Below are 19,071 nucleotides of genomic sequence, written 5' to 3'. Positions count from 1 at the left end.
ACTTAAATAAGCTGTGTGATTGTTACTTTTAACCACATTGTTAAATATTTGGTGGGTTCAGCTGGGAGGTGGAAAGTTTAGTTTAATTAAGCAATTATTGAGTTTTAGCTTTTGGATTGTTAGGTAATTGGGATTAATATATTTTTTTATATTTTGTTTGGAAAAATGATACTAATATATTATCGATAGCGTACTAACACTTTGTACTGGTTAAATTTGATTTAGATGTATGAGTGCGACGTGGGTGTTTTTTTTATTGGGAGCTTAATTCTTTTCAATTGCTTTGATGGCGAACAATATATTTGCTTGAAATAATAACCACCGATGATCTGAACTTTGTTCGTCTAATCCATTAGTGATCTTACCAGTTATCCTTTACTTCGTGATTGTATAACGTTCCTTTATCAATGGCACTTTATATCAATCTTTGCTGAAAAAGATGAACGACTTCCATTTCATAGTCGGACTAATTAATTAATTAGTTACTAGAAATGATTTTATTTTGAATATGACAAAACACAAACATATATTATTAGTCTTTAAATCTCAGTAGTTGAGGTGGATTAGGCTCATGATGAAGCCACATACTTTTAAAATCATGTAAAAACAAAATCTCATGCTTTCTTTCCCATGCCCATATAATGCATTGTAACATTTGATTCAAAAAAATGTGGTGCCCCTCTATAATCTCTTTTTAATTTTCGATCATCAAATTGAATGAATTGTAAAAAGATAAAAATGTGTGGGTAGATACCACCGCCTTATGAACAGTCTTGTCTGTGCAGTTGTTTGCTTTGCTAGCACCTACCCTGCCCTACCAAAGCCACATCTCATCAATTATTTAACATATTATGTATGCTTGTGACTCCATGAGTAAGCAAAAGCCTTGTCTTCTATTCTATATGTCCCATGGGTTTACTTACTGCACCATGTGATCTATCTTTGTTTTCTTCTATATTTAATATGACATTATACAATACACTTCTCCTTCTACATTTTAAAACCCAAACCCAAACCTTTTTAAATCCAACTATGGTGGGTTGGTTGGATGGTCATGAACTCAAAAACAACTTATATAAAACGAGTTTTTTGTTACTGTTGTTTCTTAATTTAATAATTAATGTTTTACAAAAAGAAACTTAAACACAATAATGCAATAAAAATGGCTCATGTAAGTCTTTGCTCGTGAGCTAGAGAAGTCATGGCGTTTCACTAAACAAATCATGCGTCCTTTCTATTTCTTATTACGTAAAATTAAATTAATTATAACACACAAATATATACATCCAATGACACTCAAAATCCACCGATTACCAACTATAGCTCGCGCACGTGCATATATGCACCGTCGCATTTGAGATTCTAATAATACTGTTTAGGTTGATATAAACTCTGCACCATCTTACTTTCTACCTGTCTCCCACAGATATTAAAGGAGTATGATTCTCTCTTCTTTTTTTCCTTCTCTTTCTTTCTCCTCATATTTGAACGGTCATGGTTAAGCCACGTCAACATCTTATATTAATTTTTTATAATAAGAAAGGGAAAAAAAAAAGAAAAAAAAAAAGAATGTGAGAGGAGAGGATGAAAGGGGATGAAAAGAAGAGGGGAGATAATCCTAGTCCGATATTAAAAGGGACCTGGCTTCTCTGCCCTTCCAGTTCCCATACACTGTCATCTTCTCCTATTTGTGCGGTCACGGTTAAGACACGTCAACATTTTATATCACTATTGTTTTTTGTCTTATTATTTTTATAAAAAAATTAATATAAAATATTAACGTGATTTAACCGTGATCGCATAAAATATGAAAAGATAGAAGTGTACGAGAAGCAGGAGGATAGAGAAGCCGGATCCTATTAAAAGGGGAAAGAAAGGAGGTTGGATGAAGAAGAAGAAGACTGAGACAGCGGGCGGGGGCCACCAGTGCTGATCGAATTTTACGAATTCTTTCCTTCTTTCTGCGACACTGGTCCACGCCTTTGACTCCTCACTCGCTTTTTTAAACCCTACCATCATTTTATTTTTATTTATTTATTTTTTGTAATTTTAGGCAAACCTACTTAACTTCGGTTTCACTCTTTTGGGTTTCATTTAATATGGTCGTGATTATTGTTGGAATTTGGAAATTCCTAAATAAAAAAAAAATGTATAAAATGCTTTTCATATTTTAAATAGTAAAAACAATGATTCTCTCTTAGTTAGGTTATGAAAGGTGTAGAAAAATGTATGTAGGCTAAAAAATATATTTGTTATTGATACGTGAATGTGGAAAAATGGAAGAGAATGTTTTTTTCTCATTATGTTTCTCTACAAGATTACAAGGATATATATACATGATACAAATGTGTAGGTAGGACAAGGTAGCCGTCCTAGTGTGTAGGTAGGACAAGGTAGGACGGCTGTAGAGGACAAGGTAGCCGTCCTAGTGTGTAGGTAGGACAAGGTAGGACGGCTGTAGGACGGCTTGACGGCTGTAGGACGGCTAGTGTGTAGGTAGGACAAGGTAGGACGGCTGTAGGACGGCTTGACGGCTGTAGGACGGCTTATTCTTCCAATAATAATATTATATACAATTACACAAGGACTCCAACCATATTCCTTATTTGTCTAACACTCCCCCTCAAGTTGGAGAGTAGATGTCAAGAACTCCCAACTTGCGTAACATACCCGAAAACTTTTCTTTCCCAAGAGGTTTGGTAAACAAGTCTGCCAACTGTTGTGCCGTACCCACATGCTTGGTCTCTATTGTGCCATCTACAATCTTATCTCGTATAAAGTGACAATCCATCTCAATGTGACGAGTTCGTTCATGAAAAACAGGATTGGCAGCTATATGTAACGCTGCTTGATTATCACAAAATAAAATGGAAGGACCATCCAAAGGAATGTTCAAATCCTTCAACAAAAAACGAAGCCAAACTATCTCGCAACAAGCACCTGTCATGGCCCTATATTCCGCCTCTGCTGAAGAGAGCGAAACGGTTTTCTGTCGTTTCGTCCGCCAAGAAATCAAAGAACCGCCCAAGAATACACAATACCCAGTAGTCGAACGGCGAGTGATAGGGCAACCTGCCCAATCAGAATCACAAAACGCAGTTAACTTGGTCTGGTTGTCAGAACGAAATAATAAACCTTGACCTGGAGTAGCCTTCAAATAACGAACAATACGAAGCGCAGCATCCATATGAGATATTCTTGGCTCGTGCATAAAACGGCTTAGAACATGCACAGAATAGGTGATATCCGGCCGAGTGATAGTGAGATATATTAACCGACCTACTAATCGTCGATACTTTTCAGGATCCTTGAGAAGTTCTCCTTTATCAGATAATTTTGTGTCATCCATAGGAAAAGCAATGGGTCGTGCTCCCAAAAAACCATAGTCCTTGAGAATCTCTAATGCATACTTGCGTTGAGAAATATAAATCCCTTGTTTGGAACGAGAAACCTCAATACCCAAAAAATATTTTAAATCACCAAGGTCTTTTATCCGAAAATGATCATGGAGAAAAGACTTCAGAGAATTAATGGCACTAGCATCATTGCCTGTAATCACAATATCATCCACATAAATGAGCAAAGCTGTGAAAGAAATACCAGACTTTTTAGTGAACAATGAATAGTCAGCTTTGGATTGTTGAAAACCGGCAGAAATGATGGCACTAGTGAATTTGGCAAACCATTGGCGAGAAGCCTGCTTAAGACCATAAAGTGACTTGTGAAGGCGACACTCAAGATTCTCCCCCTGTCGCCGAAGACCAGGAGGATGAGACATATAGATTTCTTCATGTAAGTCACCATGTAAGAAAGCATTATTAACATCAAGCTGATGAAGAGACCAAGACTGACTAGCAGCAAGAGCAAGAAGACAACGCACCGTAATCATCTTAACAGTGTGAGAAAAAGTGTCATGATAATCAATACCTTCAGCCTGAGTGAAGCCTTTAGCAACCAAACGAGCTTTGTAGCGGTCAATAGAGCCGTCGGAATTGTGCTTGAATTTGTACACCCACTTACAACCAATGAGAATTTTGCCAGGGGGCAAGGAAGTTAAAGTCCAAGTACCATTAGCATGTAAAGCTTGAAGCTCCTCAGTCATAGCACGTTGCCAATTGGGGTCAGTGGCAGCCTCGGCAAAGGAGGAAGGCTCCACAGTCCGACTGACAAAGTTAATGTAAGAAAAATGCCTGGGAGAGTAACGGTGATAAGAGAGAAAATTACAAAATGGATATCGCGTACCTTGTGTAGAACCGGGTTGCGAAGTCGAAGATGGGTGGGATGACAGAATCACCTGCGAGCAAACTTAGTCTTTTAAATAGGATGGAGGTTTATGGGCACGGGAAGAGGTGCGGGGAAGGGGAGGATTGGTAGGGATGTCCGTGGGTAAAAGGGTGAAAGGTAAGGAAGTAGCGCGGGGGGGGGGGGGGAATGAGGGGATGCCGAGAGGGCAGGGGCATGGGGAGGAACGGGTAATGGGGCAGCAAGGGAATATGTGGGAGGCGTGGAAGGGGAGGAAGGTGGAGGAGGGTGAGGCGTCGGGGCAGGAAGGGGTGGGTTATATGTAAAGTCCAGAGAGGGTGGGATGGGTAGGGTAGGCGAAGAGGATGGGATAGGAAGGTGAGAAACGGCATAAGGGAAAGTAGTTTCGTGAAAGATGACGTCTCGACTAGTGAAAATGCGGTGATTGTCGAGATCGTAAAGGGTATAGGCCTTTTGTCCATGAGGATAACCGAGAAAAATGCAACGATGAGCCCGAGGGGAAAATTTGGTGGTGGGAGTGACAGAGGTGGCATATGCCAGACAACCAAAGACGCAGAAGTGGTCATAAGATGGGGTTTTCGAAAAGAGAACCTCAAATGGGGATTTATGATGGAGAAGACGGGTAGGGAGACGATTGATGAGATAAGTAGCGGTAAGAACACATTCCCCCCAAAACTTGATAGGAAGATGGGATTGAAAACGAAGGGCGCGAGCGGTTTCAAGAAGATGACGATGTTTTCTTTCAACAACGCCATTTTGTTGGGGGGTATAAACACAAGAAGTTTGTAAAAGCACCCCATGATCAGAGAAAAAACTACGAAGAGATAAAAATTCACCACCATTGTCAGTACGAATACATTGGATGGTAGTGCGGAATTGGGTAGTGACATAAGCAAAAAAATCCTTAATTAATTGTTGAGTGTCGGATTTATGTTTCATGAGGAAGACCCACGTAAAGCGAGAAAAATCATCCACAATGGTTAAGAAATAATGAGCACCAGAAAGAGAAGATTGACGATTCGGGCCCCAAATATCACAATGAATTAAAGCAAAAGGGACAGTTGAGGAAATTGAACTCAAAAGAAAAGGTTGACGAGTTTGTTTTGCCAACGGACAAACATCACAAATATGACTAGAATCAAAAGTACAATTAAGAGAGCTAGATGCTAAAGCTTGCAAACGAGTGGAGGAGGGGTGACCAAGACGCCTATGCCAGAAGGAGGAGGGGATGGTAATGATGTTGCAGAGAGGTTGACGGGTGGGGAGAGAAGAGGTAAGGGCCACAAGGTAATACAGATCGCCACGTCGCTTACCCACACCAATCATCGCCTTCGAAACCAAGTCCTGCAAAACACACCAAGAAGGAAAGAAGGTTATGGAACACGATAATCCATCTGTAAGTTTACCAACCGATAAAAGGTCTACTCGGAAATTAGGGACACATAAAACATCCTTCAAAGTAACTGATGAATTTAAAGGAAGAGTGCCGGTAAAAGTAATGGGAGCGGAAGCACCACTAGGCAAAGAAACAGGCGGCAAATGTGAAGGAGAACGATTAACCAAACATGAAGCGGAAGAAGTAATATGATCCGTAGCACCACTGTCAAGAATCCATTGACCATGACGAGAGGTGACAGGTAACAAACCTTGGGCAAAATCAGTAGTGAGCACGGCATTGGCCTGATGAGGGGTGGTGGTGTCACGTAGAGCAGCTAGAACACGGGAGTGCTGCGCGGCAGAGAGGTCAGGCATGGCAAGTTGCAACTTCTTGGATACAAGGACAAGATTCGGGTGGTCGGAATGATGAAGGGAAAAAACACCATCGAAAGAAGAAGAGTCAGCCATGGGAACGGCAGAGAAAGCTGCCGAAAAAAAAAATTAGGGCTAGGGTTATAAACCTGCTCTGTATACCATGTAGAAAAAGGTATGTAGACTAAAAAATATATTTGTTATTGATACGTGAATGTGGAATAATGGAAGAGAATGTTTTTTTCTCATTATGTTTCTCTACAAGATTACAAGGATATATATACATGATACAAATGTGTAGGTAGGACAAGGTAGCCGTCCTAGTGTGTAGGTAGGACAAGGTAGGACGGCTGTAGAGGACAAGGTAGCCGTCCTAGTGTGTAGGTAGGACAAGGTAGGACGGCTGTAGGACGGCTTATTCTTCCAATAATAATATTATATACAATTACACAAGGACTCCAACCATATTCCTTATTTGTCTAACAAAAGGCATGTGGTGAATGTATATTTTTACTTGAATTACAAGTATTTTTTTTTTAAATTATTATTATTAAGGAAATGGGAGTTTGAAATTATGACAATAACTTAGAGAAGAGGAAGTTCAAAGCCGAACATATGGATGGAAACCCAACATTCTATAGGATATTGAACTATATACATTGAATTACAATCATGAAATGTAAACATTTAGAGAAAATATTAAGGAGATTCTCTCAAAGTGAAATTCTCTATGGACTCTTTGTCACCTCACTTTTTAACGTCAATTCTCATACCAATATTTGTGCAAAAACATGAGTTGAGAAGGATCCATGAACTTTTAAGAGTCTATTTAGCATTTTCAAACATTTATGAAAATGATGTGTGAACGGTGTGGACTATACTATTTGATACAAGCGATACTAAAGAGAGCATACATACACAAAACCTATAATGTGTGAATAAACATTTATAATTAACCACTTGAGTTATAAATCTTTATCTTCTATGTGGTAATCCATACTTTAGTCAACACGTTAATATAACCTTTTTGGCATGCGATTGTGATTTAAGTTTGATGATTAATGATTTTAAACCCAATTATTAAGCACGGTGTTGAGACCTTCTAATCAAACTAAACCATCATCATCATCATCATTTCATATCTTAAATAAAAAAAGTAGCACTTTGAAATTAACGTAGAACCAGCTGTCTACTCTAAGTCCAAAAAAGGACGAAAGAGCAGAAAATCAATGATTTATTAAAAAAAAGAAGAAGAATAATGATAGAAATTAACTTAGAGAGTGGTGGGTCGCAATTTTTTTCATTGGAAATTAATGTTTTTTAAGAAACGTGTAACGGGGCACCATTGACGGCCGTTTGTTTCCGGCCTGCACGTGAGTTGGTCCTGCGCGCTAGATCTCCGTTCCGTTTACGTCGGTGCGAATCGTTCAGCTGTACAAACAGGATCAAATCCCACTTCCATCGGCAGTCTAATTATTTTTCCCTTACACATTTCTTTTTTTATTTAGTTCTCTTTTTTCAATATAGTTTAGTTAAAAAAAATTAAAAGGACTTTAATCTAAGAAAACACAGAGTGATCATGTCAGAGTCACGATCACATAATGTTACTAATACTATATAAGTGATATCTCATAATTTTTTTTTATATAAATAGATATTATAGCATGAGCGAATCGGTAAAATCATGTCACATTACTTTTACGGAATACTCCTACCAATTTTCTCACTAAAAAGGTTACTATGGAAAGCCTGGGCCTCTGCGCACAAACTTTTTCCTGGGTTGTAATTTTGTGACAATTGAAAAAATAAAAAAGAGATCGCTGCTAGAGCACCTCTCACAAAACATGAAAGGTCGTGTATTTTGGTCATATTTAGAATCGTGTTAGTGGTATTTGGCGTGAGAACTACCATAGTTAGGCAATTGTATCAAAATTTCTCTACTCACGCATATCTTTTCATGAGAGTGCCCACTGAAAGAATAGAAAAGAGATCCTTAGTTTCCCGCAAAAGAATGAGACATCATGTATTTTAGTTCCCCTCGACTCATACTGAAAGAATGGGAAAGGAACCATTGGGCTACAATCGCCTCTCATGTTGAGGCTTGAAGCCCGAATTGGATATGGGCCGGAATAAATTATGATGGACTCCAAAATCAAGAATTAGGCCGGATTCATATACTTGTTCATTCGGGCTCAAATTTCTATGTCTGTTCAGTCATATGGGCCGGCCCATATTTCAATAATTTGATCTCAAGGATATAAATGTAATTACAACACCCTACCCACCACCTTTGACCTTCCCCGTCGCTTTCGCCCGCCGTGCTGTGGGTAGAGGACTCCGTCGTCGTTGTGGCAGTGTCTCATCTCTCATGCAGTGCCTTTTCCACCCTCCCCGTCGAACCCGATCCGATATCTACCACTTTCTGCTCTCTTTTTTTTTTTTTTTCCTTCTCAGAAGGACAAAAGTTGACCAGACGAATTGTCCCGGGTCAAAAACAGAAACGAACGTGATGAAGAAGAGGATTCTGGGTATCTTCCTGTACCAGAAATCATAATCACCAGAAAAGAAGAACATTTCTGTCTGAATTCTGACGAAATAACTAATGATTGAGAAATGTCCCATCACGTTCACATAGTACGTGTCCCATCGACCACGTACGATGCGCCATGCATACAATGCTTTCCATATATTCCAAGAAATCGGAATAAAGCACTCTTTTGCGTCACGGCGTAATCCTTTCCTCCAATGCTCAGTGAGAAATTTACGTATGTTTTTTTCTTGACACGTTTTGTAATATGTAGACATAAGGTATTGTCTTGATTCATTTACCCACGCACGCTTTGTTTTTGTATAAATACGTAGCTCAGCCATATCATTCTTCAGAGTGCAGCATTCAAGTATTCAACTGCATCCATACACTCACAAGCTCTCACCTTCTCAATCTCCTTCATTTGATCACTAATCCAAAATGGTAAGTCGGTAACCATTTATTTTGAAAATATTTTACGTGTAGGAAGTTTGGTTTTTATCAAAAACGAACGCGTATTGATAGATGTGTCGATAACATGTAGGTAAGTTTTGTTGGGGTCAATAATATTGATGACATATTGGCAATCCGTTCCACAACTGGACTAATTTGTTTTGTGTGATTTATTGTATTTTGATTAGAACTTAAATTGCTGTTGTTTATGTATAACTGACTGGTTAGAGATGGACGTTAATTGTGGCAGAGTACTGAGGGATCTGACAAGAAATCCATATCAGTTGGGCCGTGGGGAGGTCACAACGGGCTCATTTGGGATGACAGAGTTCGCTCAACTGTGAAGCAGCTGGTGATAGCTCATGGAGCTGCCATTGACTCTATCCAGATTGAATATGATGAGAGAGGAAGCTCAGTTTGGTCAGACAAGCATGGTGGAAATGGAGGCTGGAAAACTGACAAGGTTAGTTAATTAGTCCACATTTCTCCCACCCCGCAATTCCACTCGGTATGACATGCCCTAGTCAGACAGCCCCTAACAAATTTATTCTCCTGCTGCAGGTGAAGCTTGCTTCTCCAGAAGAATTTTTAACTTCAATCGAGGGATATTACGGTAAGATAAGCGAATGGGGACCGATCACAGTTCGATCTCTCACTTTCAAGAGCAACAAAAGAACTTATGGACCGTTTGGGGTCGAACAAGGAACCTATTTTTCACTCCAGGAGACAGCTTCGAATATTAAGATTGTTGGGTTCCATGGCATGTCTGGCCGGTATCTTGATTCAATAGGCGCTTACGTAAAGCCTATTGATCAGAATGAACAAAACCAACACGCGAAAACTCTGCTTCGGACACCGTTCAATTATCCGACTATTGGTACTGATCAGTGTTAGACCAAGTCATAGTCCGTGTGTGGTTTCAAGAGTTTGTGATCAAGTCAAACTGTTATCCCACAAGAGTTAGTTTAGGTTAAGACTCTTTCAGATATTCCTTTCCGTGTAAATCCAAGTTTGATCTTTCTGTTGTATCTTTGATTTTCAAATCTCCTTGTAAATAGGGATTTCAGTTTCCTGATGTAATCTGGAATGCATTATAAATACATGCAACCAATCACTGATTGGCAATGCAATTGAAGTGAGACTGTGAGTGTTTGTAAGTTTTACATGGTATACGAGCCCTAGCAGTCTAACGACACAGATCAGTTTTTTTTTTCTTCCATGGCCGATTCTAGCAACGGTGCTGCAACCCAAACCTCCAACCTCACAAATTCCACTATGAACCCCTTCTCGTCTTTGACCACAGTTGTGAATATTAAGCTCGATCGTACCAATTACCCTCTATGGTTGGCTCAGATCTTACCTGTTCTCAAAAGTCGGGACCTGTTGGGTTATGTTGATGGGACGGTTGTTTGCCCTCCCAAACAACTTTCTGGCAGTACAACTACCAATCCTGAGTACACAACATGGGTGCAGTACGATCAAATGATACTCAGCTGGATTAATGGTTCGCTCACGCCGTCTGTGCTCTCGGTCGTGGCCAGCAAGAGGACCTGTCGTGCTACCTGGGAGGCTCTTGAGCAACGGTATGCCTCTACATCCCAGAATCGCATTTTGTTTCTGCGGAATGAACTACTACAAACAAAAAAAGGTGATTTGTCGATTGCTGATTATCTTGATAAGATGAATGCTATTTCTGATAACCTTGCCCTAGCTGGCAAACCTGTGGATGATGATGAACTTGTCCAGATTATCTTGAACAATCTTGGGCCTGCTTATGAGATGACCGTGAACGCTGCTCAGGCACGTGATACTCCCATCACGTATCCTACGCTTGAGGCGCTCTTATTGACAACTGAGAGGAGGATGAATGAGCAAGCTGCTCCACTCTTGGAGGCTGCTCCTGTTAATGCCTTTGTCACTGCCCGAGGTCGTGGTGGAAGATTTCGTGGCAATGGACGAGGAATGGCTCTGGCTGGACGCGGTGGTGCTGCTGGAAACCAGCGCGGTGCCAATCCCCGCAACAATTATTTTCCTAACAGTATGCGCCCTAACTTTGCGTGCAATGGTGAAAAATTCAATAGTGCAGGAGAACGGATTATCTGCCAGATTTGTGGAAAACAAGGGCATCCTGCCCTAGATTGTTACCAACGAATGAATGATGCGTATGAAGGAAGGATCCCAGCCAAGAAACTCACTGCCATGGCCACCTCTTCAATCCCTGTTAACCGCCAAAACAATAATCAGTGGCTGCTTGATACTGGAGCCAATGCCCATGTCACTCCAGATCTTCAGAATTTGGCTAATCCAAAAGAGTATAACGGTAATGAGCATGTGGGTGGCGTAGGTACTGATTCTGGAATTTCTATTTCTCATCTTGGTTCAAATACTTTACAAACTAAATCTTGCTCATTTGAATTGAAAAATATCTTAAGATGTCCCACTGCCTCCACACATATTATTTCTGCTCACAGATTTACCCTAGACAATCATTGCTATATACTTATTTTCCCTCATTTTTTCCTTGTCAAGGACCTCAAGACCCGGAAGACGCTTTTCCACGGGAGATGTGAGAATGGCTTATACCCATTTTCAGGTGGCGGTGGACAGTTTAATTATCCTATTTCAGTGTGTGTAGGCATTCGAGTCTCGGCTCAGAAATGGCATTCACGCCTTGGGCATCCTGCCTCGTCTATTGTCCAATTTTTAATTTCAAATAAGAAAGTACCAATTCTTGGTGCTTCCAGTGTCAAGTTTTGTCAGTCATGTCCCTTAGGCAAGAGTACTAAATTACCTTTCAGTAGCTCCGAGTCTGTTTCCCAGTTCCCTTTACAACTTTTGCATTCAGATGTTTGGTGTTCTCCTGTTAATTCAGTTGAAGGTTTTCGCTATTATGTGTTATTTGTGGATGATTATTCTCGCTATTCTTGGATTTTTCCAATGAAAACTAAATCTGAGGTATTTGACATTTTTGTGAAGTTTAAAGCCCAGGTTGAAAATATGTTTAATAGTTCTATTAAAGCTCTTCAATGTGATGAAGGTGGTGAGTATAAAAGTCATGTATTTCAAACATATCTTGCCACTCATGGCATTTCCCAAAGATTTTCGTGTCCAAAACATCCTGAACAAAATGGTATTGCCGAAAGAAAACATCGTCACATTGTTGAGACCAGTATTGTCATGCTTTCTCATGCACATATTCCAAATAAATATTGGGTCGATGCTTGTTTAACAGCTACTTATCTAATTAATAGGTTGCCAACTCGTGCCTTGTCTCACAAATCTCCCTATGAACGATTGTATGCCAAAATTCCCAAATATGAAACTCTTAAAGTGTTTGGTTGTCAATGTTATCCCTGGTTAGTGCCTTACGCACAAAATAAACTCCAACAAAAGTCAAAACCATGTGTGTTTTTAGGTTACTCACTGAATCATCAAGGGTACAAATGCTTAGACTTGTCCACAAGACGAATATATTTGTCTGGCCGGTATCTTGATTCAATAGGCGCTTACGTAAAGCCTATTGATCAGAATGAACAAAACCAACACGCGAAAACTCTGCTTCGGACACCGTTCAATTATCCGACTATTGGTACTGATCAGAACCTTGCTGGCTACTCACTAATCCAAAACTGTAATGTGCTTTTTGCTATAACGCCAAAGGATGACTCCACTACTAAACCAGCTGCAGTACCAGTACCCAAAAAGCTCTCAGGGCAGTTTCTGATTCCGAAACAAGTGATGATGTAGGAACCAAACATAAGCTGGTAAGGAAAATTTCACCTTTTTCGTTAGGCTGTTGCCTTTTCGGGTTCAATTTGAAAATATGCCATCTTAACAAGTAGTTGTTTATTTCAGACGACGAATATTGAGAAGTTTCCCTCAAAAGTTGAAGGGGTGGTAGCGTATGGCCCCTTCGGAGGGACGGGTGGTGCTGCATTTGATGATAGAATTTATTCGGGGATTAGACAAATCAAGTTATCAAGAAACATCGGTGTTGTATACATAAAGGTTCAGTATGACCACAATGGTGAAGCTGTTTGGGGAGGCAGACATGGCGGGACTGGAGGATTTAAAAGTGACAAGGAGAAGAATTAGTACTTAATTAAGCTAGTCTTACAAATTGAGTACAATTTACTTTACACAATATATTATGCTGATGCTGATCCTATTTGCGTTGTACATGTATCTGCAGATAGTTTTTGATTACCCGAACGAGATCTTGACGCATATAACAGGAACATTTGCACCTACAAAGGTCATGGGGACTAGTGTTATCAAGTCCCTCACTTTCCACACCACGAAGAAGCAGCATGGGCCGTATGGAGAAGAACAAGGAGCCTGTTTCACAACCAAGCTTAAAGAAGGGAAAATCGTCGGAATTCATGGGAGGAGTGGTCTGTTCTTAGATGCTCTTGGGGTCCATGCCATAGAAGGAAAGGTCCATATTGTAGAGACAAAGACACCAACTCTCACAAATACTCCTAATATTCCCGACGGTCACACGGACCACAAAAATAAGACACCGTCACAAATACTCCTAATACTTTCACTGCAATGATCCCAAAGGAGCATGCAGGGGCAATTACTGAGATAGATAATCCTCACTGGACAAATAAACTACTAATGACAAACAGAGGAAAAGTCGACGAGCTGGTTAAGTTTAATCCGATTCCGTTAGTTGACAATTCGATATTGAGCATGTACTAACTATATTAGTAATTCTGTGTATGGCCAGGTTGCTTATGGGGTGATAAAAGACCAGCTCCGTGTGGACCGGGACCTTTGGGCGGAGATGGAGGTAGAGCATGGGATGATGGAGTGTTTTCCGGGATTAGTCAGATTCATTTGACAAGAGAAGCAGAAGGCATTTGCTCAGTGCAGATTGAGTATGATCGAAATGGTCAATTCATTTGGTCTGCTAAGCATGGAGGCAATGGAGGAACTTCCCCACATAGAGTACGAATGCTTTATCAACATCTTCATCAATTTGATTGGTTTTTTTTTTTTCTTTTTTTTTTTTCGCGATATCATAAACAACTATAATCTTAGAATCTACAGAAACGAGATTTGAACTTTGGTGCAAGTGGGCGAACATACTGACTGACTGGCTTTCTACTTATCGTTTGCATTTGTATATTTTGCAGATAAAATTGGAGTACCCTCATGAAGTGATCACCTGCATATCTGGATATTATGGTTGCATAAGCAAAGGTCAGGGACCTAAAATCATAAAGTCGCTGACTTTTTTCACGAGCAGAGGCAAGTATGGTCCGTTTGGAGAACAAGTTGGGACATTCTTCACTTCGACCGCGACGGAGGGCAAGGTGGTGGGATTCCATGGGAGGAGCGGCCTGTATTTGGACGCCATCGGAGTTCACATGCAGCATTGGCTTGGAAGTGATCAGAAAACAAGCCACAAGCCATCCCTCTTCAAGAAGTACTGATCAGATGTCTCAAGCAATAATTGGAGTTCATAGAGCAGGGAAAATAAAACAGTTTTTGACTCGTGGTAACATTTGCTTATGTGGTTTAGTAGGTCTTGATTTTTATTTTATTTTATTGTTATATTTAAGTGAGTCCAACTTTGAACTATTTTAGTCGACTTATGGTTGTGTTATTTGGTGGGATTCTGGACTCATCTCCCATCCTCTTAATTAAAAATAAGAATGTGATCAATACATGGTGATTATTTTGTTGTTATTGACATGTAATATACTCAATTTTTATTATCTAATTAATTGATGTGGTATATTGTTTTTTAAGTTGCTCTTTCCTATTTTTCTATATTTTGATTTTGTACGCATTGACACCGTTGCAAATGAAGAAAACTTGAATCAGAGCCCATAACGATTTTATTAATTTAATCTATTAAAAAAAAAAAAGAATTTCGTTGATGAGATATCACGTCATCAATTACTTTTTAAATAAAATTGTGTTGACAAATAATATCGGTAGTTATATGTTGATAATATCAACGACATGTCCATAGCTGATGGCCTTATACATAGAGTGAATTTTTGTTCACCATTATTTAATGTGGTATATACTCATCATTTTATTTATCACCGTTAGATGAGTTTGAATTTTGAAATTTGTGCTTATCCACGATACGAATCTCGAAATTCAAATTCATTTAACGATGATAAATATGATAGTAAGCATACACCACACTAAATTATGGTAAGCAAAAATGCTCCCCTTATACATAAACTTGTTGGACAAGGTATGTTTCCACGTGGCGCAATGACAATATTGTAGAAGGGGAAGTATCCATTGCAATTTGCACTGCGCGCGGGATCCACTTCCAACGGACACAACAACTCTGCAATCTTCTATCCACGCTTTTCACCTCATCTTCCAGACATGAACTGAAACAAATAGCGCCCGAAAAAACCAAGTGCTTCAAGTTTCGAGCTTTCAGCAATGGAGAATTTTACAATCCCCTGCAAATCAAGCTCTCCAATACCCATGGTACCCTCCAAATTCAGCAACCCATCTAAATTCTTGCCACGACAAACCAAACCCACAATGTCCTTTTCCAGAAAAACCCTCCCGAAATTCACAGACTCTCACTTGAATTACCTCCGCAAGAATGGCGAGTTCACGGAGGCCGTCACCGTTCTTGACTCCATTGCCAAAAGTGGGTCGAAGGTAACTTCCACTACTTACATGAATTTACTTCAATCCTGCATTGACACCAATTCTATTCAACTGGGTCGGAAGATCCATGAGCGTATTGATGTAGTTGAGGAATTGAACCCGTTTGTTGAGACGAAGTTGGTGAGCATGTATGCGAAATGCGGGTTTTTGGATGATGCGCGCAAGGTGTTCTACGCAATGCGTGAGAGAAATTTGTACTCTTGGTCGGCCATGATCGGTGCGTGTCTTAGAGATCAGAGGTGGAAAGAGGTGGTGGAGCTTTTTTACTCGATGATGAGAGATGGGGTTTTGCCGGATTACTTTCTGTTCCCTAAGATATTGCAGGCTTGTGGGAATTGTAGCAATTTCGAGGCCACGAAATTGATACACTCCATTGTGGTTCGGTGTAATTTGGCTAGTTCTATTCATGTGAACAATTCGATACTGGCGGTGTACGCAAAGTGTGGAAAATTAAAGAGGGCAAGGAGGTTCTTTGACAACATGGATGAGAGGGATGGGGTGAGTTGGAATGCAGTTATATCTGGTTACTGTCACAAGGGTGAGACTGAAGAGGCTCGGAGACTGTTTGATGCGATGAGCAAGGAAGGGATTGAACCAGGGTTGGTAACTTGGAATACATTGATTGCTAGTCATAACCAGTTAGGGCATTGTGATGTCGCAATGGAACTGATGAGGAGGATGGAGAGCTGTGGCATAACTCCTGATGTATATACTTGGACTTCTTTGATTTCGGGATTTGCTCAAAACGACAGGAAAAATCAGTCTTTGGATTTGTTCAAGAAGATGCTTCTGGCAGGGGTACAACCAAATGGGATTACAATCACTAGTGCAATCTCAGCATGCACATCTTTAAAATTACTCAACAAAGGGTTGGAAATCTATTCTATTGCTATAAAGATGGGTTTCATTGATGACGTACTGGTTGGAAATGCACTTGTTGATATGTTTTCAAAATGTGGGGAACTGGAAGCTGCTCAGAAGGTCTTTGTTATGATCCCAGAGAAAGATGTCTATACCTGGAACTCAATGATAGGAGGATATTGCCAAGCTAGATACTGTGGTAAGGCCTATGAACTGCTCATGAAGATGCAGGAATCAGATGTGCATCCCAATGCTGTGACCTGGAATGTGATGATCACAGGATACATGCAGAATGGAGATGCGGATCAAGCAATGGACCTCTTCCAAAGGATGGAAAAAGATGGGAAAGTTAAACGAAATACGGCATCATGGAACTCTCTTGTCTCTGGCTACCTGCAACTTGGGGAGAAAAACAAGGCACTTGGGGTATTCAGGCAGATGCAGGCCTACTGTGTTAATCCTAATTCTGTTACTATATTGAGTGTCCTGCCTGCTTGTGCAAATCTAGTTGCCACGAAAAAGGTGAAAGAGATCCACGGTAGTGTATTACGTAGAAATTTGGAGTCCGAAGTCCCTGTTGCAAATTCCCTGATAGACACCTATGCCAAATCGGGAAATATAGCATATTCAAGAATCATATTTGCTAGAATGCCATCCAAAGATATCATCACTTGGAACTCGGCAATTTCTAGTTGTGTCTTACATGGTCTTTCAGACATTGCACTTGACCTTTTTGATCAGCTGAAGAAGTCGGGGTTTAAACCAAATAGAGGTACCTTTACAAGTATCATATATGCATACAGTCTTGCTGGAATGATAGATGAGGGAAGACAAGCTTTTTACAGCATCAGTGAAAACTACCAAATCATAGCAGGTCTAGAACATTATTCAGCCATGGTAGATCTTTTTGGGCGTTCTGGAAGGCTTCAAGAAGCAATGCAGTTTATTGAAGATATGCCCATAGAACCAGACTCCTCTATTTGGGCTGCCTTATTTACCGCATGTAGGATTCATGGGAATCTTGCCTTGGCAGTTCGTGCAGGGGAGCATTTAATCGACTTGGAACCAGGAAATATTTTGGTTCAACAGTTACTTCTACAGTCATATTCTTTATGTGGTAAGTCTGAGGACACTTCAAAATTGAAAAAGTTTGGTAGAGATGCTGCAATAAAGAAATTTATTGGGCAGTGCTGGATTGAGGTAAAGAACTCGGTGCATACGTATGTTGCAGGTGATAGGTTGGAACTATGCTCAAACTTTCTAAATTCATGGTTACAAAACATAGAAGAAAAAGCAAAGAGACATGATTTTGGTAATGAGCTTTGTGTTGAGGAAGAAGAGGGGGGTATCAGCTGGGTCCATAGCGAAAACCTGGCATTTGCTTTTGCCCTCATTGGCTCCCCAAGTGTACCTAAGAGTATTAGGATGGTGAAGAATCTGAGAATGTGTGGAGACTGCCACAGGATGGCGAAGTATATATCTATGGCTTTCGGGTGTGAGATATATTTGAGCGACTCAAAGTCCTTTCACCATTTTAGTAATGGCCGTTGTTCATGTGGTGACTATTGGTAGAGGATCCTCGGGGAAAAGCATGAAAGGGGAAAGTTGAAAGATCAATTTCAGTGAACAGGGCGTCTTCGAGGTACAACTCCAGTCACAAGCTAACATTATTTTGCCGTTATTGACAAAGCTGAAGAGGGGGTGGTTGATCTTTATGGGATTTGTAACCATGAGGACAGCAGCGCTAGAGTCACATTCAACTCCAATACATTTTCTCTTAGCGAAGCATAGGCTTCGATGTACCTCCGTAACTCTTCCTCAATAACAGATCCAAAGCCATGGCTCAGAGAGAAGCGCCTTCGGCTCCCTTCCATTTCCATTGCGCAGAACTCCACCTGCTCCGGCGTGGCCTTGCTATCCTCTGCAACCACCATATATTTAAGCTTAAACCAACATTTAGGAGGGGGAAGCCAACGAAGGACTTCGATCTGCCTAGAGGATTTAGAAGACAATGGCTTGGGTGGGACCTGATTTCAACGCATTCCAAATCCCTCTTCATTTGTTAATAATAAGAAGAAAAGTCGCTAAACGTCCTCATTGCATGTAACAGCTCGTTCATTCTTAAAAACCAATCACAGTGTGATGCGTGTCCATAAATTTATGCTCGTATATTGCCCTCGAAAGCAGGGTATGGGCCCTTGTTACCCTCCTATTTCAAGCCCAAATTGCTCATTGACAGGTTTGGATCTGTTGTGTTGTGCTACTGGCCCAATTTCTCATGAAGTCCCTTACAAACTACGTAAGGAACAAACTTGGAGCTTGGAATCAAATTAGGTTCTCTCTCCTTCTTGGGTCAATATTGGAGCTTGGAATCGGTTTTGATATACAAAACCCTCCCAATGTTATGGCATATATGCATTGTTATTCTGCGATGGTTTATCGAATCCAAACCTTTGCTTATGAGTGAAGAGTTTTAGGTTCAAATCTCGTCAATTATGAGTGAAAAATCTTAGATGCGAATCTCATGAATGGTGAGCTCGATGTTAATTTGTTTCCCT

At 40.3% G+C, this 19,071-nt stretch overlaps 1 protein-coding gene and 1 pseudogene across 1 annotated transcript; both read left to right on the top strand.

Annotated features, from left to right (window-relative positions):
- Positions 1-8,878: 8,878 nt before the first annotated feature.
- Positions 8,879-14,657, top strand: LOC137745034 (uncharacterized; annotated as a pseudogene).
- A 607-nt stretch (positions 14,658-15,264) lies between these two features.
- Positions 15,265-18,696, top strand: LOC137713614 (pentatricopeptide repeat-containing protein At1g19720). The gene has a single exon (XM_068452938.2). It carries the CDS (start codon positions 15,416-15,418, stop codon positions 18,083-18,085), a length of 2,670 nt encoding a protein of 889 aa, XP_068309039.1. The 5' UTR covers positions 15,265-15,415; the 3' UTR covers positions 18,086-18,696.
- The last annotated feature ends 375 nt before the right edge of the window (positions 18,697-19,071 follow it).

The sequence above is a fragment of the Pyrus communis genome, chromosome 15 (genome assembly GCF_041283825.1).
Source record: "Pyrus communis isolate YQ-2024b chromosome 15, ASM4128382v1, whole genome shotgun sequence".
In the NCBI taxonomy this organism is placed as follows: Eukaryota; Viridiplantae; Streptophyta; class Magnoliopsida; order Rosales; family Rosaceae; genus Pyrus; species Pyrus communis.
This window is presented reverse-complemented; position numbering and strand designations above follow the sequence as displayed.

What these genes read in the sequence shown, in the direction of transcription:
- LOC137713614 (XM_068452938.2), top strand. Translation starts at nt 15,416, where the DNA reads ATGGAGAATTTTACAATCCCCTGCAAATCAAGCTCTCCAATACCCATG.